An 18157-nucleotide genomic window follows, 5' to 3' on the forward strand; every position below is an offset into this window, starting at 1 on the left:
TCCACAATATGACAAACTACCTGCTGGCATATCTTGCTGTGATCGACAGCCTGACTTGCTTTTGTCTATTCCTTTTTTATGCCATGCTGGGCTTTGCTCCTGAACATTTCATTGCGAGATATATTTACTGTTGGCTAATCTACAGTTTATTTCTACAGCACATCACAATTTACACCTCAAGTTTCGGTCTGTGTATGGTAACCTACGAAAGGTACATTGGGATAGTGCATCCTCTACATTAACCAAGACTTCTGTCGGCCAAAAAAGTCTTGGTGATCATTTTCATCACATGGATGATTGCGTGTCTACTCGCTTGTCCGTTGCTTTTCACAAAAGTCGCCAGAAACGATGCACAACAAGCATGCACAGAAACCTCATCGTCACAACTACTGACAACCACAGGATACAGTTTTGCGATTATATTCACCTACTTTTTGCCCGTAACTTTTATGAGTTGGGCCTACTACAAGATCCAAGCCACACTTAAGATCAGCGCACGACAACTCCGACAACAACATGTACAAGCTGCGGCAAATGAGCTTCTACAGGCTCGACAGAAAGTGGTCAACATGCTCATGATTGTCATGGGTGCGTTGTTTGTTCTGTGGACACCACATATTATCGTGATTATCTTCTCCGTGGCTAAAGGACAAAAAGATATCTACGAATCTCCAGTTGCTCTTACAGTGTATCGGATCACCGAAGGGATATATTACATTAAATCTGTGATCAATCCCATCATTTACGTCTTCAAATCCAAGGCGTTTCGGAAAGGTCTTACAGATATGGTGTGTTGCTGCATCAGTCGATCTACACAACCAAACCAGATTGATTTAGAGTGAAACTTCAGAAAGGTCGTTTTGGAAAGGTCTTAAAGATATGGTGTGTTGCTGCACTGTTGATCTGCACGACCAAACCACATTGATTTAGAGTGAAACTTCAGAAAGGTCGTTTCGGAAAGGTCATAAAGATATGGTGTGTTGCTGCATCAGACGACCTACGAGACCAAACCAGATTGATTTAGAGTGAACCTTCAGAAAGGTCGTTTCGGAAAGGTCTTAAGGATATGGTGTGTTGCTGCATCAGTCGACCTGCACGACCAAACCAGATTGATTTAGAGTGAAACTTCAGAAAGGTCGTTTCAGAAAGGTCTTAAGGATATGGTGTGTTGCTGCATCGGTCGACCTACACGACCAAACCACATTGATTTAGAGTGAAACTTCAGAAAGGTCAGTTCGGAAAGGTCTTAAAGATATGGTGTGTTGCTGCATCAGACGACCTACACGACCAAACCAGATTGATTTAGAGTGAAACTTCAGAAAGGTTGTTTCGGAAAGGTCTTAAGGATATGGTGTTGCTGCATCGGTCGACCTACGCGACCAAACCACATTGATTTAGAGTAAAACTTCAGAAAGGTTGTTTCGGAAAGGTCTTAAAGATATGGTGTGTTGCTGCATCAGTCAATCTGCACGACCAAATCAGATTGATTTAGAGTGAAACTTCAGAAAGGTCGTTTGGAAAGGTTCTTAAGGATATGGTGTATTGCTGCATCAGACGACCTGCACGACCAAATCAGATTGATAGAGTAAAAATTCAGAAAGGTCGTTTCAGAAAGGTCTTAAGGATATGGTGTGTTGCTGCATCAGTCGACCTGCACGACCAAACCACATTGAATACAATGAAATGCTCGACTTTGTAGAAATACAACATATTTTTTAGACAAATTAAGGGGGAATTGAACCCCTCATCAGATTCAGCACAACAGACAGATTGATCTTTATTTGGCATGATGTGATAAAATGGAATCATATTAAACTATTTATTTGACACATCAACACTCTTTATAGTCATGCTCTTGATCTTGAGCAGTAATTTTGTGGGGAAAAAAACCCAAATCAATAGGTGCGTTTGATTAGCTTCCCCGGGTCGACCCTGATCTGCCCTTGGTACGTTCGAATAGCTTTGACGTCATTCCAGGGGCTCACTGATTCTTACCAGGCTTGACTATGGTAATGCCTTGTTGCTTGGGTCCAACTCAACAGACACACAACGACTACAACAGCTACAAAACTGAGCTGCTAAACTTGTCTGTCGTGCCCAAAAGCATGACCACGCCACACCATATTTACAAGATCTTCACTGGCTGCAGATTAGGGAGAGGATAACCTTCAAGATCTTGGTTTATGTGTATAAATTCCTCAACAACACAGCACCTGGCTATTTATCCTCTTGCCTGTCCCTCCATCGGCATGGCTGCTCAAGTCTACGCTCAGCATCCGACACTACTCGCCTCATGGAACCTAACTCAATCAAGCTTCTTAAGTCAGCTTCAAGTCGCACATTCTCTCATTTTGCTCCACACACCTGGAATGCACTCTCCACCTCAATCAGGAAATCCGACTCTCTCTGAACATTTAAGAAGTGTATCAAACATTATCTGTATCCTATCTAAAGCGCTGCTTTCTTGACGTAGTGGCGCTATACAAATGCCCTATATGTACATTGTACAATGTATGTATGTATGTATGTTTGCTTCAATGCATGTTTCGTTTGTGCTCATGTAATCGGGTCAGTACCATTGAGTTATGTATATATAAGAAATACACTCTGCTGCTGACAACACCCGGGGCCCAATTTCATAGAGCTGCTCAAGCACAAAATTTGCTTTTTTAGTTTTCCTTCCTTAGTAAAATCAGATTACCGGCCAAGACTCCACTCAATTGTTATGCTAAGTAAACAGCAGCTAAATACCAGTCACAAGCAATGTAGATGTCCTAAAATTTTGGCCAGTAACATGTATAAAATAAGCAAACTATTTGCCTGCTTAAAGGGAAGGTACATGTACATAGTTGGTTATTACTCAAAACAAATATTAACTTAAAAACTGACTTGGTAACGAGCAATGGAGAGCTGTTGATAGTATAAAACACTGTGAGAAACGGCTCCCTCTGAAGTAGCATAGATTTTGAAATAGAGGTAATTTCTCACTAAAATAATAAAAGACTTTTAGCCAGAAAGCACACATAGTCGTCCAACAAGGGTGTTTTTTCTTTCATCATTTTCTTCCAACTCCGATGACCAGTAGAGCTCAAATTTTCACAGGTTTGTTATTTTATGCATATGTTGAGAAACACCAAGTGAGAAGACTGGTCTTTGAACTAGGTCCGCCAGGCAAACCACCACATAGTACTTGATGACAATCCTCCGATCAAATGACAAGAATGTACTTGGGCGTTATACAAAAATAAACAATTTTGTTGTGTATGCATCAGGTACCACCTTCCAAACTTTTTATGAAGCAATATTATGGTTAAATGCCAAGGGTAAAACCCAAATTAAATAAACATTCATAAATACCTCAGACAGTTTGGCTATTCCTATTGGTGGAGAGCGCGTCACATGGGTGTGTATAAACCTTTGTTTATGACCAGTAAAAAGTGTTGAAACATGGGCGTGACACGCGAGCTTGCACCTGTTCTTATAAGACAGTTTCTTCATTCCTATTGGTCGAGAGCAATGGCTGAAACAGTTGTGCCACATCACGCACTACGCGCGACGCGCACAGCATTCCCTTATAAGGAGTTGTTTACCCGAGGGCGGTGGAGGGCCTTACCATTTTATAGCTGGAGGGGTGTTGTGTTGAAAGAAATCATTGAACAATTATAATTTTTGCATTTATTTTACTTTTTGACCAAAAAGTGTAATGTTTTTGACCGAAAAGGTATTTATGAATGGGAATCAAAGTGTGTTGAATCGGTTTTCAACTAGTGGTTTAAACCCGCCGAGGCCTGGTTCTTGATAATTTACCTCAACTTCGTCTTGGTAAAATTATCAAGAACCAGGCCTCGTTGGGATTAAACCACTAGTTGAAAACCTCTTCACCACACATTGATTTCCTTAATTTTGTACTTTAAATTATTATTTATGCAGAAACTTGCGTGATAATAAATACTGTGATCACATGAAATAATAATCAACCTTTTGACACACAATGCTCCTTAGTCTAAGGTCTTGGACAGTAATTTGTGACCAACCGGACAGTGAATTAGACTAAATACAGATTGATAGGGTTAGCTATTTACCAAGCTAAAGACCAAGCTAAAGACTAGAAATTTCTAGTCCATTACACTGGAAACTAATATCTATCATCTTGCTCCAATGTACATATTGAACAAGCCTATTAAGTCTGCATAATTGCCCGCTCCTTCCATAGCTACATTGTACCAATTTCAATTACTGCAACAATAGCTTTAATGGCCCAATTTTGATGAGTTTTTGTGGCAAGCACTGTAGCAAAATATTCAATGGTTATTAGAGCAACTGCAAGGTTTCGAGCCAAAACATTGTGTAGTCAACGTTTCACTGTACTAATAACTGCAAATTGCTTACTTTTCACCATGGGAGACTTAAGGAAACAAATGATTACTATGCATGCAATTGATCTAATGTAGGATTTGAAACTTTGCATCGTTGAAATACGATATGGGAAGGTTTGCGGTAACACCATGTAATGACTATCTCTAAATGAGTTGGGGTGGTTCTGAAAAGAACCGTTAGTTTCAACTCGACGTTTCGATTAGTTTGCTGATAACTGATACCGGTGGCTTCATATCAAGAGTACATATCCATCACTCAACGTGCTTTAAAAATACAGCCTTTTCTTCAAACCAGGAACATCGGGGCGAATCCCTTCTATTTTTGATAAGTGCACTGGGTTCTTTTTCGTGTGTTACCGGTACACAACACACGGGACCAACAGCTTTACGGCCAAGCTGAAGGATAAAGCAATGGTTAAGTGTCTTACTTAAGGACACAAGTGTCACGACCGGGACTCAAACCCACACTCTGCTGATCAGAAACACCAACAGCTTTACGGCCAAGCCAAAGAATGAAGCAATGGTTAAGTGTCTTGCTTAAGGACAAAAGTGTCACGACCGGGACTCCAACCCACACTCTGCTGATCAGAAACACCACAGTTTGAATTCAGTGCTCGTAACCGCTCGGCCACGACACTTCAACGAAGCAAAGACTTAGCTGTGAGACTCTAGGTTTTTCACATTTCACTTTTTCAGAGAAATCACATCTGGACAGAAAATGGCTAATACAACAGCAGAAAGTGTTCATACCCCAGCAGAATGGACTGGCCATATTGGAATGGCCGAAGGCGTCATTGGAATAGTTCTTAACACTTTAGCTTGGCTGGTTATCCTCCGCACCAAAAACCTCCACAATATGACAAACTACCTGCTGGCATATCTTGCTGTGATCGATAGCCTGACTTGCTTTTGTCTATTCTTTTATTTTGCAACAACAACAACCATGATCCCGAACAGTGACATTGAAAGAGTTATTTATTGCCGTCTAATTAAAACTCAGTTTTTACAGTTAATTACAACTTACACATCATGTTTCGGTCTGTGTGTGGTAACCTACGAAAGGTACATTGGGATAGTGCATTCTCTACATTACCCAAGACTTCTGTCCACCAAAAAGGTCTTGGTGATCATTTTTATCACATGGATGGTTGCGTGTCTACTTTCAAGCCCTGTCTTTTTCACGCAAGTTGAAAGCAAAGGTGCGCAACAAGCATGTACACACCTGTGGCCTGCACTGACGATCGTGGGAAACATCTTTGCGATGCTATTCGCCTACTTGTCGCCCATAACTTTTATAAGTTGGGCCTACTACAAGATCCAAGCCACACTTAAAATAAACGCACGGCAACTCCGACAACAAAATGTACAAGCTGCAGCCTATGAGCTTCTACAGGCTCGACAGAAAGTGGTCCACATGCTCATGATTGTCATGGGTGCGTTGTTTGTTCTGTGGACACCATATCTTATCGTGAATGTCTTCATTATTGCACTCAAGGAATCTAAAGATGCTCTCATGATATGGAACGACACCACACAAATGATCTATTATACAAACTCTGTGATTAATCCAATCATTTACGTCTTCAAATATAAGAAGTTTCGTAGAGGACTTCAAGATATGATTTGCTGCTGCATGAGTCGACCTGTGAGACCTAACCAGATCGCTATGGAATGAGAAAATAGGATAAGCTTTTTCGAACAAATTACCAACCTAATGGACCGATGGCATAAATGCAAAAAATAGTTAACGGCCTGACGTTTCCACCCTAGCAGGGTCTTTCTCGAAGGCTAAATGACAACACAACAAACATGAACAGGGGTCGATTTCACAAAGAGTTAGGACTATAGTCCTAACTTAGGACTAGTCCTAGGAGATAAACAAATTGCATGGATAGTCCTAAGTTAGGACGAGTAACTGGTCCTAACTCGAAATAAGACGAGTCCTAACTTTTTGTGAAATCCACCCCAGGTAACTAAGTGTAACATAAGCAGTGAAGTGGAAATACATGAATAGAGAGAGAAAGAGTCAGACGACTCACACATAAAAAAAGCAAGAGGAATGGAATGAAGTTCATCTGAAACGAGTCTGGCATAAAGAGAGAAAACAAAACTCAACAAACTCTTTACGGGCTTAATTATTTGTTTCATACAACGTCCCAAGTAGATCTTTGTCATTAGGAGGAAAAAACGATCAACTAAAAATGTACAAGATTACGTTGTTAACAAAGGACGGTTTGTACTGTGTTTAACGCAAGCACGGATGTGGTGTGGTCTAACAGGCAATACCCCTCCCCCCCTCCAAACAAAAATTACCAATAATAATAATGAAACCGATTGACCAACAATCCTCTAATCAAATGATAGGGATTTACTTGGGTTTAAAACTCAAATAATGTTATGGAATTTGAGTAGTTGCACAGTGAGGTATTAATGTAAATTTGGTTTGAGGTAACACCATGTGTATATCTACAGGTAGGTAGACTATATACTTTAGAGAACTGTCTTGCTCTATATTTCTGAGTTCGGGAGACTTTTCTAATAACGCAGGGCAGACTTTTGAAATTTAGGAGACTTCTCAGTTCTGAAAAGAACTGCCCTGCTTATTAAGAAATCATTTTGTGTTTGAGTGTTAGAAATCTTAAAGTATAATTTGTTATGCAGAATGACTAAGCCAATAAATCCGACTCTCTTCGAACATTTAAGAAGTGTATCAAACATTATCTGTATCCTATCTAAAGCGCTGCTTTCTTGACGTAGTGGCGCTATACAAATACCCTATCTGTATGTATGTATGTATGTATGTATGCTTCAATGCATGTTTCGTTTGTGCTCATGTAATCGGGTTAGTAATATTGAGTTATATTTATAAGAAATACATGAAGAGGGCGTACCAGTTGGTGATGCTGTGTTCATGAACGCGAAGGGGCCACAAGGAGACACGCGCATTATTTTGTAAGATGAACGTTGTACGTTGAATAACGAAGTACACATCAGTGTGTGTGTGTTATAAATGATTTTTTTTGAGAAAGACTTGTTTATTTTGTCTAATACAGAATCTTGAAAAAGCTCAAAAATCTGTTCTCTGCTTGTTGGTTACTTCTTAAAAAATTATTGTTCTGGCGTTGTACTGTTTTCATGAAGTACAGTATGTGAAAATAAATATGAGTTTGAATTGAATCAGATTTTTTTTACAATAAAATAGAAGATGAATTTAGAAATGGCCTGAGCCAATAAAACCAACCTGAGAAGTCTGCCCCATGCTTGGTCCTCCGCAACTGCCAGCCTGAGGAATGTCCTACAAGGAAAACCAATGTCTATCATTAGCCGTTAGTCAGATGGCAGGCTGAAATTCAGGTTTCCGGTATATTTCCATACCAGGCAGTATTATACATAGGTGGTACAATATAAGGAAAAACTACTTATCAGAACTTAATAATATAGGTTTTCTCGGTCAAATTCGGCAAATGAGCAGTCAATTTAATTTTCATGCGTTCGAATTAAAGCTGTTTTGCTTTTCCGGTTGTTACTGCGTTTCAAATTCAGAATTCGGCCATTCAATTTCGTTTTGGGTCGAGTCAACCTCCTTAAGCACTCTGTTCAATTTAGCGTAGCGTCATTCTTTTTCGTGACACACACGCCTCAAGAAGCGTCCTGCGAATTTGAGTGCTGCTTTGATGAATTGAATGATTATTTTGTTAATTCGAATGACGCAACATTACATTTGACTAATCCCAAAACGAAATCGAATGACCCTTTGTAGTAGTATTCGATTTTGCGCAAAATAGAATAGCTTGGTGGTTAAATTGGCTGCTCTTTTTCCGAAATTGACCGAGAAAACCTATAGTATGGGAGAGGTCAGACAAGTAGTCAAGCTTGTACAAGGTCTGGCCTCTTAAAAAAAAAATACATATAAATATAAAGTTACAATCATGAAATAGAACCAAGTAAAGAAATTAAACTTCATCACCACCATCTTGAGCCCAAATTTTCACAGATGTGCACATTTTTTGCATATGTTGGGATAATCATAACCCAATTTTATATAGCGCTTTTCACACCCGGAGGGCGTCCCAAAGCGCTTCACATTATTACCCCTGGTCACTGGGCCTTAATTCACTCCTTAAACCATCTCAGCTCCCTGGTGGGGAGTATACAGCCTTGTGCAACATTAATATGCGCTACTCGGCTAAATCAATCACAAGAACCATCTCTGCCCTCGCAGGTACCCATTTACCCCTGGGTGGAGAGAAGCAGTTATAGTTAAGTGTCTTGCTCAGGGACGCAAGTTTCACGACCGGGATTCAAACCCACACTCTGCTGAACAGAAGCACCAGAGCTTGAGTTCGGTGTTCTTATCCACTCGGCCACGACACCCACGATACACAAAGTGAGAATACTGGTCTTTGAAAGTTATTACCAATTGTGCCCAGTGCCTTCAATTAAGTCATTGAGACACCATGCTGTAAACAGACAAGAAAACAATTATCTTGTCAGACAAAAATCAAAAAGTGACCCCACGGCATGAGCCGTGCATTGTTCTAAAGGAAAACTTTTCGGGGGAATTTTAAAATAGACTAAAGCCCTGTTCGCACTGGACTTAACTTGGGTACACTAACCGAGCCAGTGGGTAACTTACCCATTTTAAATCCAGTGCGAACAGCCCAGGTAACTTTCCTCACAGGTAACTTAACCATGCCTCGAAAAAGGTGTTCAAGAAGATTGACCATGTCAGTTTAGCCGAGCCAGAAAATCCAGTGACCTTTCACCGGCCTAGACTATGTGCGTAAAACTGGCATCTTATGTACACGGTTTAGTGCCTTGGTACATCCACCCGCGTCAATTAAATCCAGATGCAGACGGTGCGAAGATTAACCATCAGAAAGTTACCCGGCTTCATGGTAAAGTTACCCAAAATGTTGATCCAGTGCAAAAACACGGCTTAAGAAGTGAATTGTGCTCTAAATCAGCGAAACATTACGTACCCCGAAGTCTGCAATGCGAGTCCTGGCAAGAGCTACGTAGTCCGTGATAAGTTCTTGACATTTTGGAGGAACAGACGGGCGATGTTGATAATGTGTCTGTCAGTGGGAAATCAATTCGATTAAAATCAAATCAGTTATATTTATTACAGGCCTGATACTTCACAGAGGCAACGAAGGCCTCCATGCCTCCATGCCCTCAGGCCTTGTTGCCCTTGAAATGCTCCTGTAGAAATTTACAATTTCCTCGTATAGGGTGCCCCTTTATCAAGGAGAAAATTCCTTGGTGCCCTTGCCCTTTAAAATATAAAGCGTACAGGCCTGTATTTATCATGTGAAAACACATGACTGGGCTAAACTGGACCTTAAAAAAGGTGGATTAGTTGCCTATTTCTCGTGTTATAATAACCGTTTCTGTAAATGTATAGTTTTTGCAATTTTGTTGTTGGAACTCAAACATCCATCGAGTAAATGTACAGAATAACTTATATCAAAAATTAAATAATTAAAAGAATTATATGTACCTTCAAGTAATGCACAGGCTCATGTGGTACCAGACTATTTAAAAAGTCCATGAAGAAAGTAACCGTTTTGGTTGAAACGAGGTAGGGACTTGACCCTGTAGCAAACTGGTTCTAAAGGTGCAGTAATAAAAGAAATGCAATTTAGAAAATTGAAGACATTTGACACTATTGGTAATTGTCAAAGACCAATCTTCTCACTTGGTGTATCTCAACATACATGTATGCACAAAATAACAAGCCTGTGAAAATATGAACTCAATTGGTCGTCAAAGTTGCCAGATAATAATGGAAGAAAAAACACGTTTGTCACACGAAGTTGTGTGCTTTCAGATGCTTGAGGTCTCAAAATCAAATTCAAAGCACAGTCTTTAATTCTTAGTTAAGAATGAAAAGTTATGATATATTTACCAGATGATGTTTTGTCTTTGTACCCATATATATTGTGATAGTCTGTGTTTGTTTGTTTGTTCGTTTTTTGTCTGTCCGTAGGTACGGGAACAAAAGCCTTGCTTCACCCTATGCCTAGATGTTGTCCTGTTTGTGATTATTTACTCAACTTCCGTGTAGATTGTTATTGTCTTGACTACACCTGTGGTTTGCCATTATTTATTCATTATCATGTATATTAACTTTAATGATGTACACAAATGTAACTTTATGGCAACATTGAAATAAATGTATTGAAATCAAATCAAAATCAACAAGTAAATTTTTATGCAAACAATTATTTTTAGTAAAGAGCACTGAACTATTTAAACATTAGAGTGAAAACCTCCATAATATTCCAAAGAGTCTTGTAGTAGTAGACATATGCCTGGTTTATATTTCCTGCGATTCCAAATGCGGCGCAACTTTTGACTTCACAAATTTGCAACTTCATTCGCAGCGAAAACAGAGCTGTGACGACAAACTCACTTCGTACGAAGCATTCACAAGACCTATATGAACCAGACTTCATAGTCTCATTTATTGTGAAACTTGTTTTTATTGTAAGCTTAATGGTTCAAGTCACCTTCAGTAACCCTCGCTTGTCTATTATCGCTTAGGTTTTCATGAGGTTGATTATCAAAGGTTTAAAAATCTTCTTCTTTTTCATTTTTAAGGTTTTTGCCATTTCTCTGTAAGGACCCCAATGGAATTAAGTCTAAGTTATTGGCTTGTTTTGGGCTATCCTTGGATAATCTTTGTGGCAGTTTTGTCTCTCTTGTTTTCTATTTTGGTTTATTTTATTTCTTTGTATCACCTCCTGTTGGCACTCTTGCTGTACTTTATCAGAATGAATTAAAATCAAACTAAATCAAATGTCACTGACCTTAAACCACTGATTGTATGATGGAAAATCACATGACCTCTCAGCCGAGGCTTGTCTAGCCAATAGGAATGCAGTATAGAGATAAGAAACCCGACAGCTCTCAAACGACTCGCTGAGTAGAGACGAAACCAGACCTGTGAAATTCAAAGAGAAATTGAGTATGTTACCCGGGCCCTTTTCGGAACAACGGCTTAGCAAGTTTTTGTGCCTACAGGCTTTACGAAAGTGGGCCGGTGTCTCTGATCAGCAGAGTGTGGGTTCAGCTTCTCAACCATAAATGGACCCACTGTCTTAATGGAGACAGTATTACTCAACAACCACAGTTAGCCAATGAGGACAAACTATACCTTTGGCTAGGCGGGGATTTCCAACCCCCCCCCCCCCCCACCCCCCACCTTCCCCAAGTCCCCAAGTCCCCAACAATTCTCACCATTGATTAATGAAGATCCTTCCTTACAACACAAGCAGAAAACAGACACAAGAACTAGAGTGTGGTGCCAGTTGACCTGAATGAGAGAAGAGAAACAGAATTTGAAACTTTGCATGGTGGAAGTATAATCAGGGGAGGTTAAAGGCAGTGGACACTATTGGTAATTACTCAAAATAACTATTAGCATGAAAACTTACTTGGTGACGAGTAATGGGGAGAGGTTGATAGTATAAAACATTGTAAGATAGGGGTCCTCTGAAGTGACGTAGTTTTCAAAAAAAGAAGTATTTTTCTGCGAATTTGATTAGAGACCTCAGATTTAAAAATTGAGGTCTCAAAATCAAGCATCTGAAAGCACACAACTTCGTGTGACAGGGTGTTTTATTCTTTCATTATTATCTTGCAACTTCAACGACCAATTTACCCCAATTTTTACAGGTTTGTTATTTTATGCATATGTTGAGATACACCAAGTAAGAAGCCTGGTCTTGGACAATTACCAATAGTGTCCACTGTCTTCAAGAGGTAACGCCATGTGTTGGTTCTGAAAAGAACCAGTAGTGACAACCGATGCTTATTTTAGAACCACACTACTCAAAAGCCATGTCTTAAAGGAACACGTTGCCTTGAATCGGACGAGTTGGTCTATAAAAGTCGTTTGTAACCGTTTGTTATAAAATTCATATGGTTAGAAAGATGTTGTAAAAGTAGAATAAAATGATCTACACAAATATGCCTCGAAATTGCGTGGTTTTCCTTTTACCTCGTCGACTAACACGGTCGGCCATTTAATTTTTGACTCCCATAAATGGCCGACCATGTTTCTTCGCGACGTAAAAGGGAAACCGTGAAATTCCGAGGCATGTTTGTGTGGATCATTATATTTTACTTTTAAGTTATCTTTCTAACCATATGCATTTTGTAACAAACGGTTTCAAGCACTTTTCAAAGCTCAACTCGACCGATCCAAGGCAACGTGTTCCTTTAACCTCTTTTGATGAGTGTTGGTTAAAAACAAAACAACAAAGAACACAACAACATAACTCAAATGAGATTTATACGGGGTGCTATGGCAAACCTCACCTGAGAACCAGAACTGTTATATATGATTTGAGGCATGATTTGAGGCATATATATTTGGTTCGCGGTAACACCATGTGTGTATCTACTTGCCAGGTAGAGTTTGTTCTTTAGAGAACTGTCTTTCTTTATTCTACTACCGCAGAGTGGATTTATCGGATGTTCGGGAGACTTCTCAGTTCTGCAAAGAACTGTCCTGCTTTTTAAACTACAACCCGTGCGGAAGGTATAGAATTGTTATCTTCAGTACCCCGTTTTATCATTGTTATTATTTTTTTACTTATCAATACAAAAAACCTCAAGGGAAACTGACTGGGTAAATTTTGAAACGATTTTTGGGGTTGAACAAAGAATTGACTAGAGTGGGATTCGAACCAACGACCTCCGGATTAACGTGCTGGCGCTCTACCAACTGAGCTATCTAGCCCTATATTGGCGGTGTCCCTATTTTGTCAATATCCTTGTTCGGGGGTGCCAGTCAGAAGCCATACAACCGTTAACTGCCGTGTAGCCAGGGATCACACCCAAATTAAGATACAACCTGGGAAGCGGCAGCTAGGGGATCACCCTAAGGGGATGCGACTTTTTGTTTCAGATATCAATATAAACCACAAGGGAAACTGACTGGGTAAATTTGTAAATGATTTTTAGGGTTGAACAAAAGATTGACTAGAGTGGGACTCAAACCAACGACCTCCGGATTAACGTGCCGGCGCCCTTCATAAAAAGTATAATTCAAATTTACCTTTGCCGCATCATCTTGTAGTGCTTGTTGGAGCACAGTATATATCTGTTTATCTGTATTGGCCAGCAGTAACTGGGTAAACATGCTTGTCATGCTTTGTGGTGCCTTGCTGTATGTCCACTCACCATGTTGCTTAGCAATGGCTTCTGTCACTGTAAGGTTGGAAGTTTAAAAAAAAAAAATTATGAGGAAAAGAGTTTTTTGGTAAAGATTTAAAGCCATTGGACCCTTTCGGTAAACAGTTTTGTCCAAGGCCCACACTTCATGTATCACAATTTCTATATCAAATAACAAACCTGTGAAAATTTAGGCTCAATCGGTCATCAGAGTCGGGAGAAAATAACGAGAAAACCCACCCTTGTATCCGCGCGTTTCGCCGTGTCATGACAAGTGTTTAAAATAAATCCGTAATTCTCGCTATCGAGAATTGATAGTGTTTTACTGTTTTCTCAAAAAGTGAAGCATTTCATGGAATAATATTTCAAGAGAAGTCTTTCACGACTACCTCCTGTAAACCCTGTAAGCTATTTGTAAATCTGTGAACTTTTATTATTTTCTTCTGTACCGAAAGGGTCCAATGGCTTTAAAAAGATCACTTGATAAAAAAAAAAAGGCTAATCTTTTTCAAAAAGGATTGTTTCTTGTCGATATTGCTTTTTGTACTATGGTCCTAGTTTGAATCCAACCATGCACCAAAGTATTGTATGTCCATTTAGTGTTCAGTCCCTACCTGGGCCCAATTTCATAGAGCTGCTAAGCACAAAAGTTTGCTTAGCATGAAATGTATTCCTTGATAAAAACAGGATTACCAACATTTCCATTTGTTGCATATTGCTTGTTACTGGTATTCAGCTGATGTTTGCTCATCCTGAAAATCATGTGGAAATTTTGTTGGTAATCCTGTTTTTATCGAGGGAGAAATTTCATGCTAAGCAAGTTTTGGTGCTAAGCAGCTCTATGAAATTGGGCCCTGATTGCAAGGGTTTTCTCCGTTGGGGGATTTCCTCCCAAAACTGAACATTACTTCTTGTTTCCTAATCCTCCTGTCATTTGCGCTAATTGTGCTGATGGGTGTGTAATCAAGTATTTACGACTTATTTATTATTATTATTATTATTTATTCAGCCAAGATTTCAACAAACAGTACAAGATACAATATTACCACACTAAAGAAATATAACAGTATAAGAAACAATGAGTGTAAACTTATGACACCTAGAAGAATTGTAAACCAATGATTGAATGAGACAGAGCACTGGCAATCAAGCAAGACAATAATAAAAACAGACAGGACAAGCCCATTCTAAGATGGCCAGGATTAATAAAAGTGAACCTACCCACAGTGACTCGAAACTTCTTGTAATGATGTCACAAAAGGAAACAATGGTCTTCCATTTCTCTGAGTCAAAATGCGCAAGTCTTGCGTGTAAACAATGGAACATGGTGATCGCAAGAACAGAGTTTCGCATTAAGCAGAGCCATGAGATTGCGACAAGGGGTGCTTATTTGCAGCTGTAACTAATAACTGTTGATGGCCAGAGATTTACCAATTGCCAATTCAACCAAAACAGTTACACTTGGTCATGACCGCAAAAACGCACCCCATGTAAATTGGGACAACAACCAACCGTCAGGAAAAAAAAATCTGCTCAGGGCAGCAAAAAGTCAGCAAATCATCTCACCCTGAAACTCCTCAGGGTGACTGCAGAGTATATTCCTGAGCTGCCTCAGGGTGAATCTTGAGATGATGTCCTTGTCCAGGAAAGGATGGCATCTGACTGCCTGACACAGCTCTGCTACAGGATGAGCGATGGGCGATTGCTCATCATCTCTCTTGGTAATGCACTGCTTTTGCAACTTCAACAAATCTGTAAGAGAAAAAAATAACATTGTGGACGTGTCCTGGCTGAGCGGTTAAGAGCACCAAATTCAAACTCTGGTGTGTCTTATCAGCAGAGTGTGGGTTCGAATCCCAGTTGTGACACTTTAGTCCTTAAGCAAGACACTTCAGAGTTGAAACCAACGGTTCTTTTCAGAACCACCCCAACTCATTAGAGATAGTCATTACATGGTGTTACCGCAAACCTTTCTATATCGTATTTCCACCATGCAAAGTTTCAAATCCTACTTAAGACACTTCTTCGGTCATGTCGCTTGCCTAGCTGACAACATCCCAGCTAAAAAAGGCTCTAAGCATCGCCATCAACTCCAGGGCAGGTCTAGCACCAGCTCCTGGCTGGAAGAGACCTAGAGGCCGCCCTCCATCATCCTGGGCCCAACAACTTAGCCGGCCTAGCTAAATGGACCACATGTGGCGTGAGGCTGTAAGACGTGGACACAGGAGATCGGCGCGACGGAACCTTGCTGTCTCTGCGGTTGATTGATTGAGTGAAGACACTTACCCATTGCTTTGCCTTCGGATGGGACATAAACCCGCTGGTTCTGTGTGTTGTGTAACGCATGTAAAAGAGCCCAGTGCACTTTTGGAAAAGAAAAGGGTTTCGCCCCGTTGTTCCTGGTTTGATTGGCAGCTTATTGCGCCACAGCACCTTGTAAACCATTACATGGTGCTATTTAAAAGGAGTAGATCTCATAATTCAAGCGTAGTCCCACATACCTTATGAAAGTAAAATACTGAATGTTAAGCGCCTTCAGTGTCACTGAGTGACGGATATGCGCGCTATATAAGAAGCCACTATTATTACTATTTTTATTATTGTTGTGTTGCCCGACAGAGGGACAAAATAAAAGTGTACACAGTAGTCACTGTACAAAGCAGCAAACTTGGGCCATATATATAAAATAGCGGCTACAGCTACGGCTACGACTGTTTCTAAGAGTATTGCTAAGGACATCCTATACTACAACGCATGATGTAGCAACGATCCAGCTGTAGCTGCAACCACCAATTCAGACACTGCTTTATACTGTTGAATTGGACTGAAAATACATGTCTTCGAACTTGGGGTCTTGTCCAACAAACATCTACCCAGCTTATAATAAATAAAACGGACATTTATATTGCGCAGTTACCTATATAAATTTACTCTACTGCGCATAAAAGGTATACAAAAAATGAAGAGAAAAAAAAGAATTAAAAAAATATAAAAATATACATATATATTGAAAGTGGAGCACTGAGGGAGCTGCATCCATGTGCTCACTCCACTATATCCCTAGCTTAAAGACAGTGGACACTATTGTCAAAGACTAGCCTTCACAGTTTTGAGCTCAATTGGTCGTCGAAGTTGCGAGATAATAATGAATAAAAAAAACACCCTTGTCATACGAAGTTGTGTGCTTTCTGATATTTGATTTTGAGACCTCAAATTCTAAACTTGAGGTCTCGAAATCAAATTCGCGGAACATAACTTCTTTCTTGAAAACTACATCACTTCAGAGGGAGCTGTTTCTCACAATGTTTTATACCATCAGCCTCTCCCCATTACTCGTCACCAAGAAAGGTTTTACGCTAATAATAATTTTGAGTAATTACCAATAGTGGGCACTGCCTTTAACTACTTTTATAATTAGGACCTTTGAAGCCATGGCTATCAAAAGCGAATGTTTTTGAAATAACTGTTAGGGTTGCACAATTACTTCTTTCTCGAAAACTACGTCACTTCAGAGGGAGCTGTTTCTCACAATGTTTTATACTATCAACCTCTCCCCATTACTTGTAATCAAGAAAGGTTTTATTGTGATAATTATTTTGAGTGATACCAATAGTGTCCACTGCCTTCAATGACTCTGTCAATTGCTGCTGTGATTGGTCAATGCAGAGTGGGATGGATCTTCATGGGTAGCTGCTATGTTGTGATTGGTCAATTTACCAGAAAGTCTAATGGATCAGTCCATTAATGACAAAGGGAAAACACAAAGAAAACAAAATAATAGGAAAACAGGAGTTTCACAGCTTACCCAACACTGTGTCGTCTAGAATCATCTGTGATGCCTGCGAAGGAAATAAAATGTTTCTATATTAGAAATACATTAATTACAAAGTGGACTGCCACATGAACAACAAAATAACTAAAAGGAAAATGTGTAGTGGATGAGTTTTTCAGCCCAAAGTTTTGACTTGATGACAAAATCATCTAAACTATTGGCTGATATTGAGTGGTCAAAGAGTAGGAGGGTTAACTGTGTACTGTGCCGAAGAATTACCCACATGATATCATTATGCAGGTTGGTATAGTTTATTATAGTCATGTACATGTAAATCAATTGACTGATATTGAGTGGTCAAACAGTGGGAGGGTTGACTGTGTACTGTGCCGATGAATTCCTTCCCCACATGATATGATATACCCACATAATAGTTTATTAGTCATTTAAAACCTTTGGATGATATTGAAAGGTCAAATAGTAGGAGGGTTGACTGTGTACTACCTCGGCCAGTCGCTGATTCAGTTCCAGTGTGTTGACAGGTCTGGAATATCCACACCTCACCAAGACTTCAAGGACATCTGTAGATAAAACAAAAACTCAATGAGGCAAAAATTCAGTTTAGTTACTTTAAGATTACGATTTGTTTAAAGGCAACACACAGAACCAACGGCTTTACGTCCCATCCGAAGGACGAAGCATCATGGTTTACCATCTTGCTTAAGGATGCAAGTGTCATGAGTCTTGAACCCACACCCTGCTGATCGGGACATTAGAGTTTGAATCCGGTGCTCTTAATCACTAGGCGATGACACGCCATGAA

The 18157-nt window shown here is 39.8% G+C and overlaps 1 protein-coding gene across 2 annotated transcripts in view; it reads right to left on the reverse strand.

Annotated features, from left to right (window-relative positions):
- The window catches only part of LOC139947243 (Fanconi anemia group A protein homolog), a 99808-nt gene that overhangs the window by 77500 nt on the left and 4151 nt on the right, over positions 1 to 18157 (reverse strand). For both annotated transcript variants that reach the window (XM_071945126.1, XM_071945125.1), the window contains exons 6-14: positions 17839 to 17915; positions 17368 to 17401; positions 15129 to 15314; positions 13447 to 13598; positions 11622 to 11697; positions 11192 to 11325; positions 9880 to 9990; positions 9359 to 9454; positions 7618 to 7671 (exon numbers count right to left, since the gene is read on the reverse strand). In XM_071945126.1, the coding sequence (XP_071801227.1) occupies positions 7618 to 7671; positions 9359 to 9454; positions 9880 to 9990; positions 11192 to 11325; positions 11622 to 11697; positions 13447 to 13598; positions 15129 to 15314; positions 17368 to 17401; positions 17839 to 17915 (920 nt within the window). The remainder of the gene's footprint in view (positions 1 to 7617; positions 7672 to 9358; positions 9455 to 9879; positions 9991 to 11191; positions 11326 to 11621; positions 11698 to 13446; positions 13599 to 15128; positions 15315 to 17367; positions 17402 to 17838; positions 17916 to 18157) is intronic.

The sequence above is a fragment of the Asterias amurensis genome, chromosome 14, assembly GCF_032118995.1.
Source record: "Asterias amurensis chromosome 14, ASM3211899v1".
Lineage (NCBI taxonomy): Eukaryota > Metazoa > Echinodermata > Asteroidea > Forcipulatida > Asteriidae > Asterias > Asterias amurensis.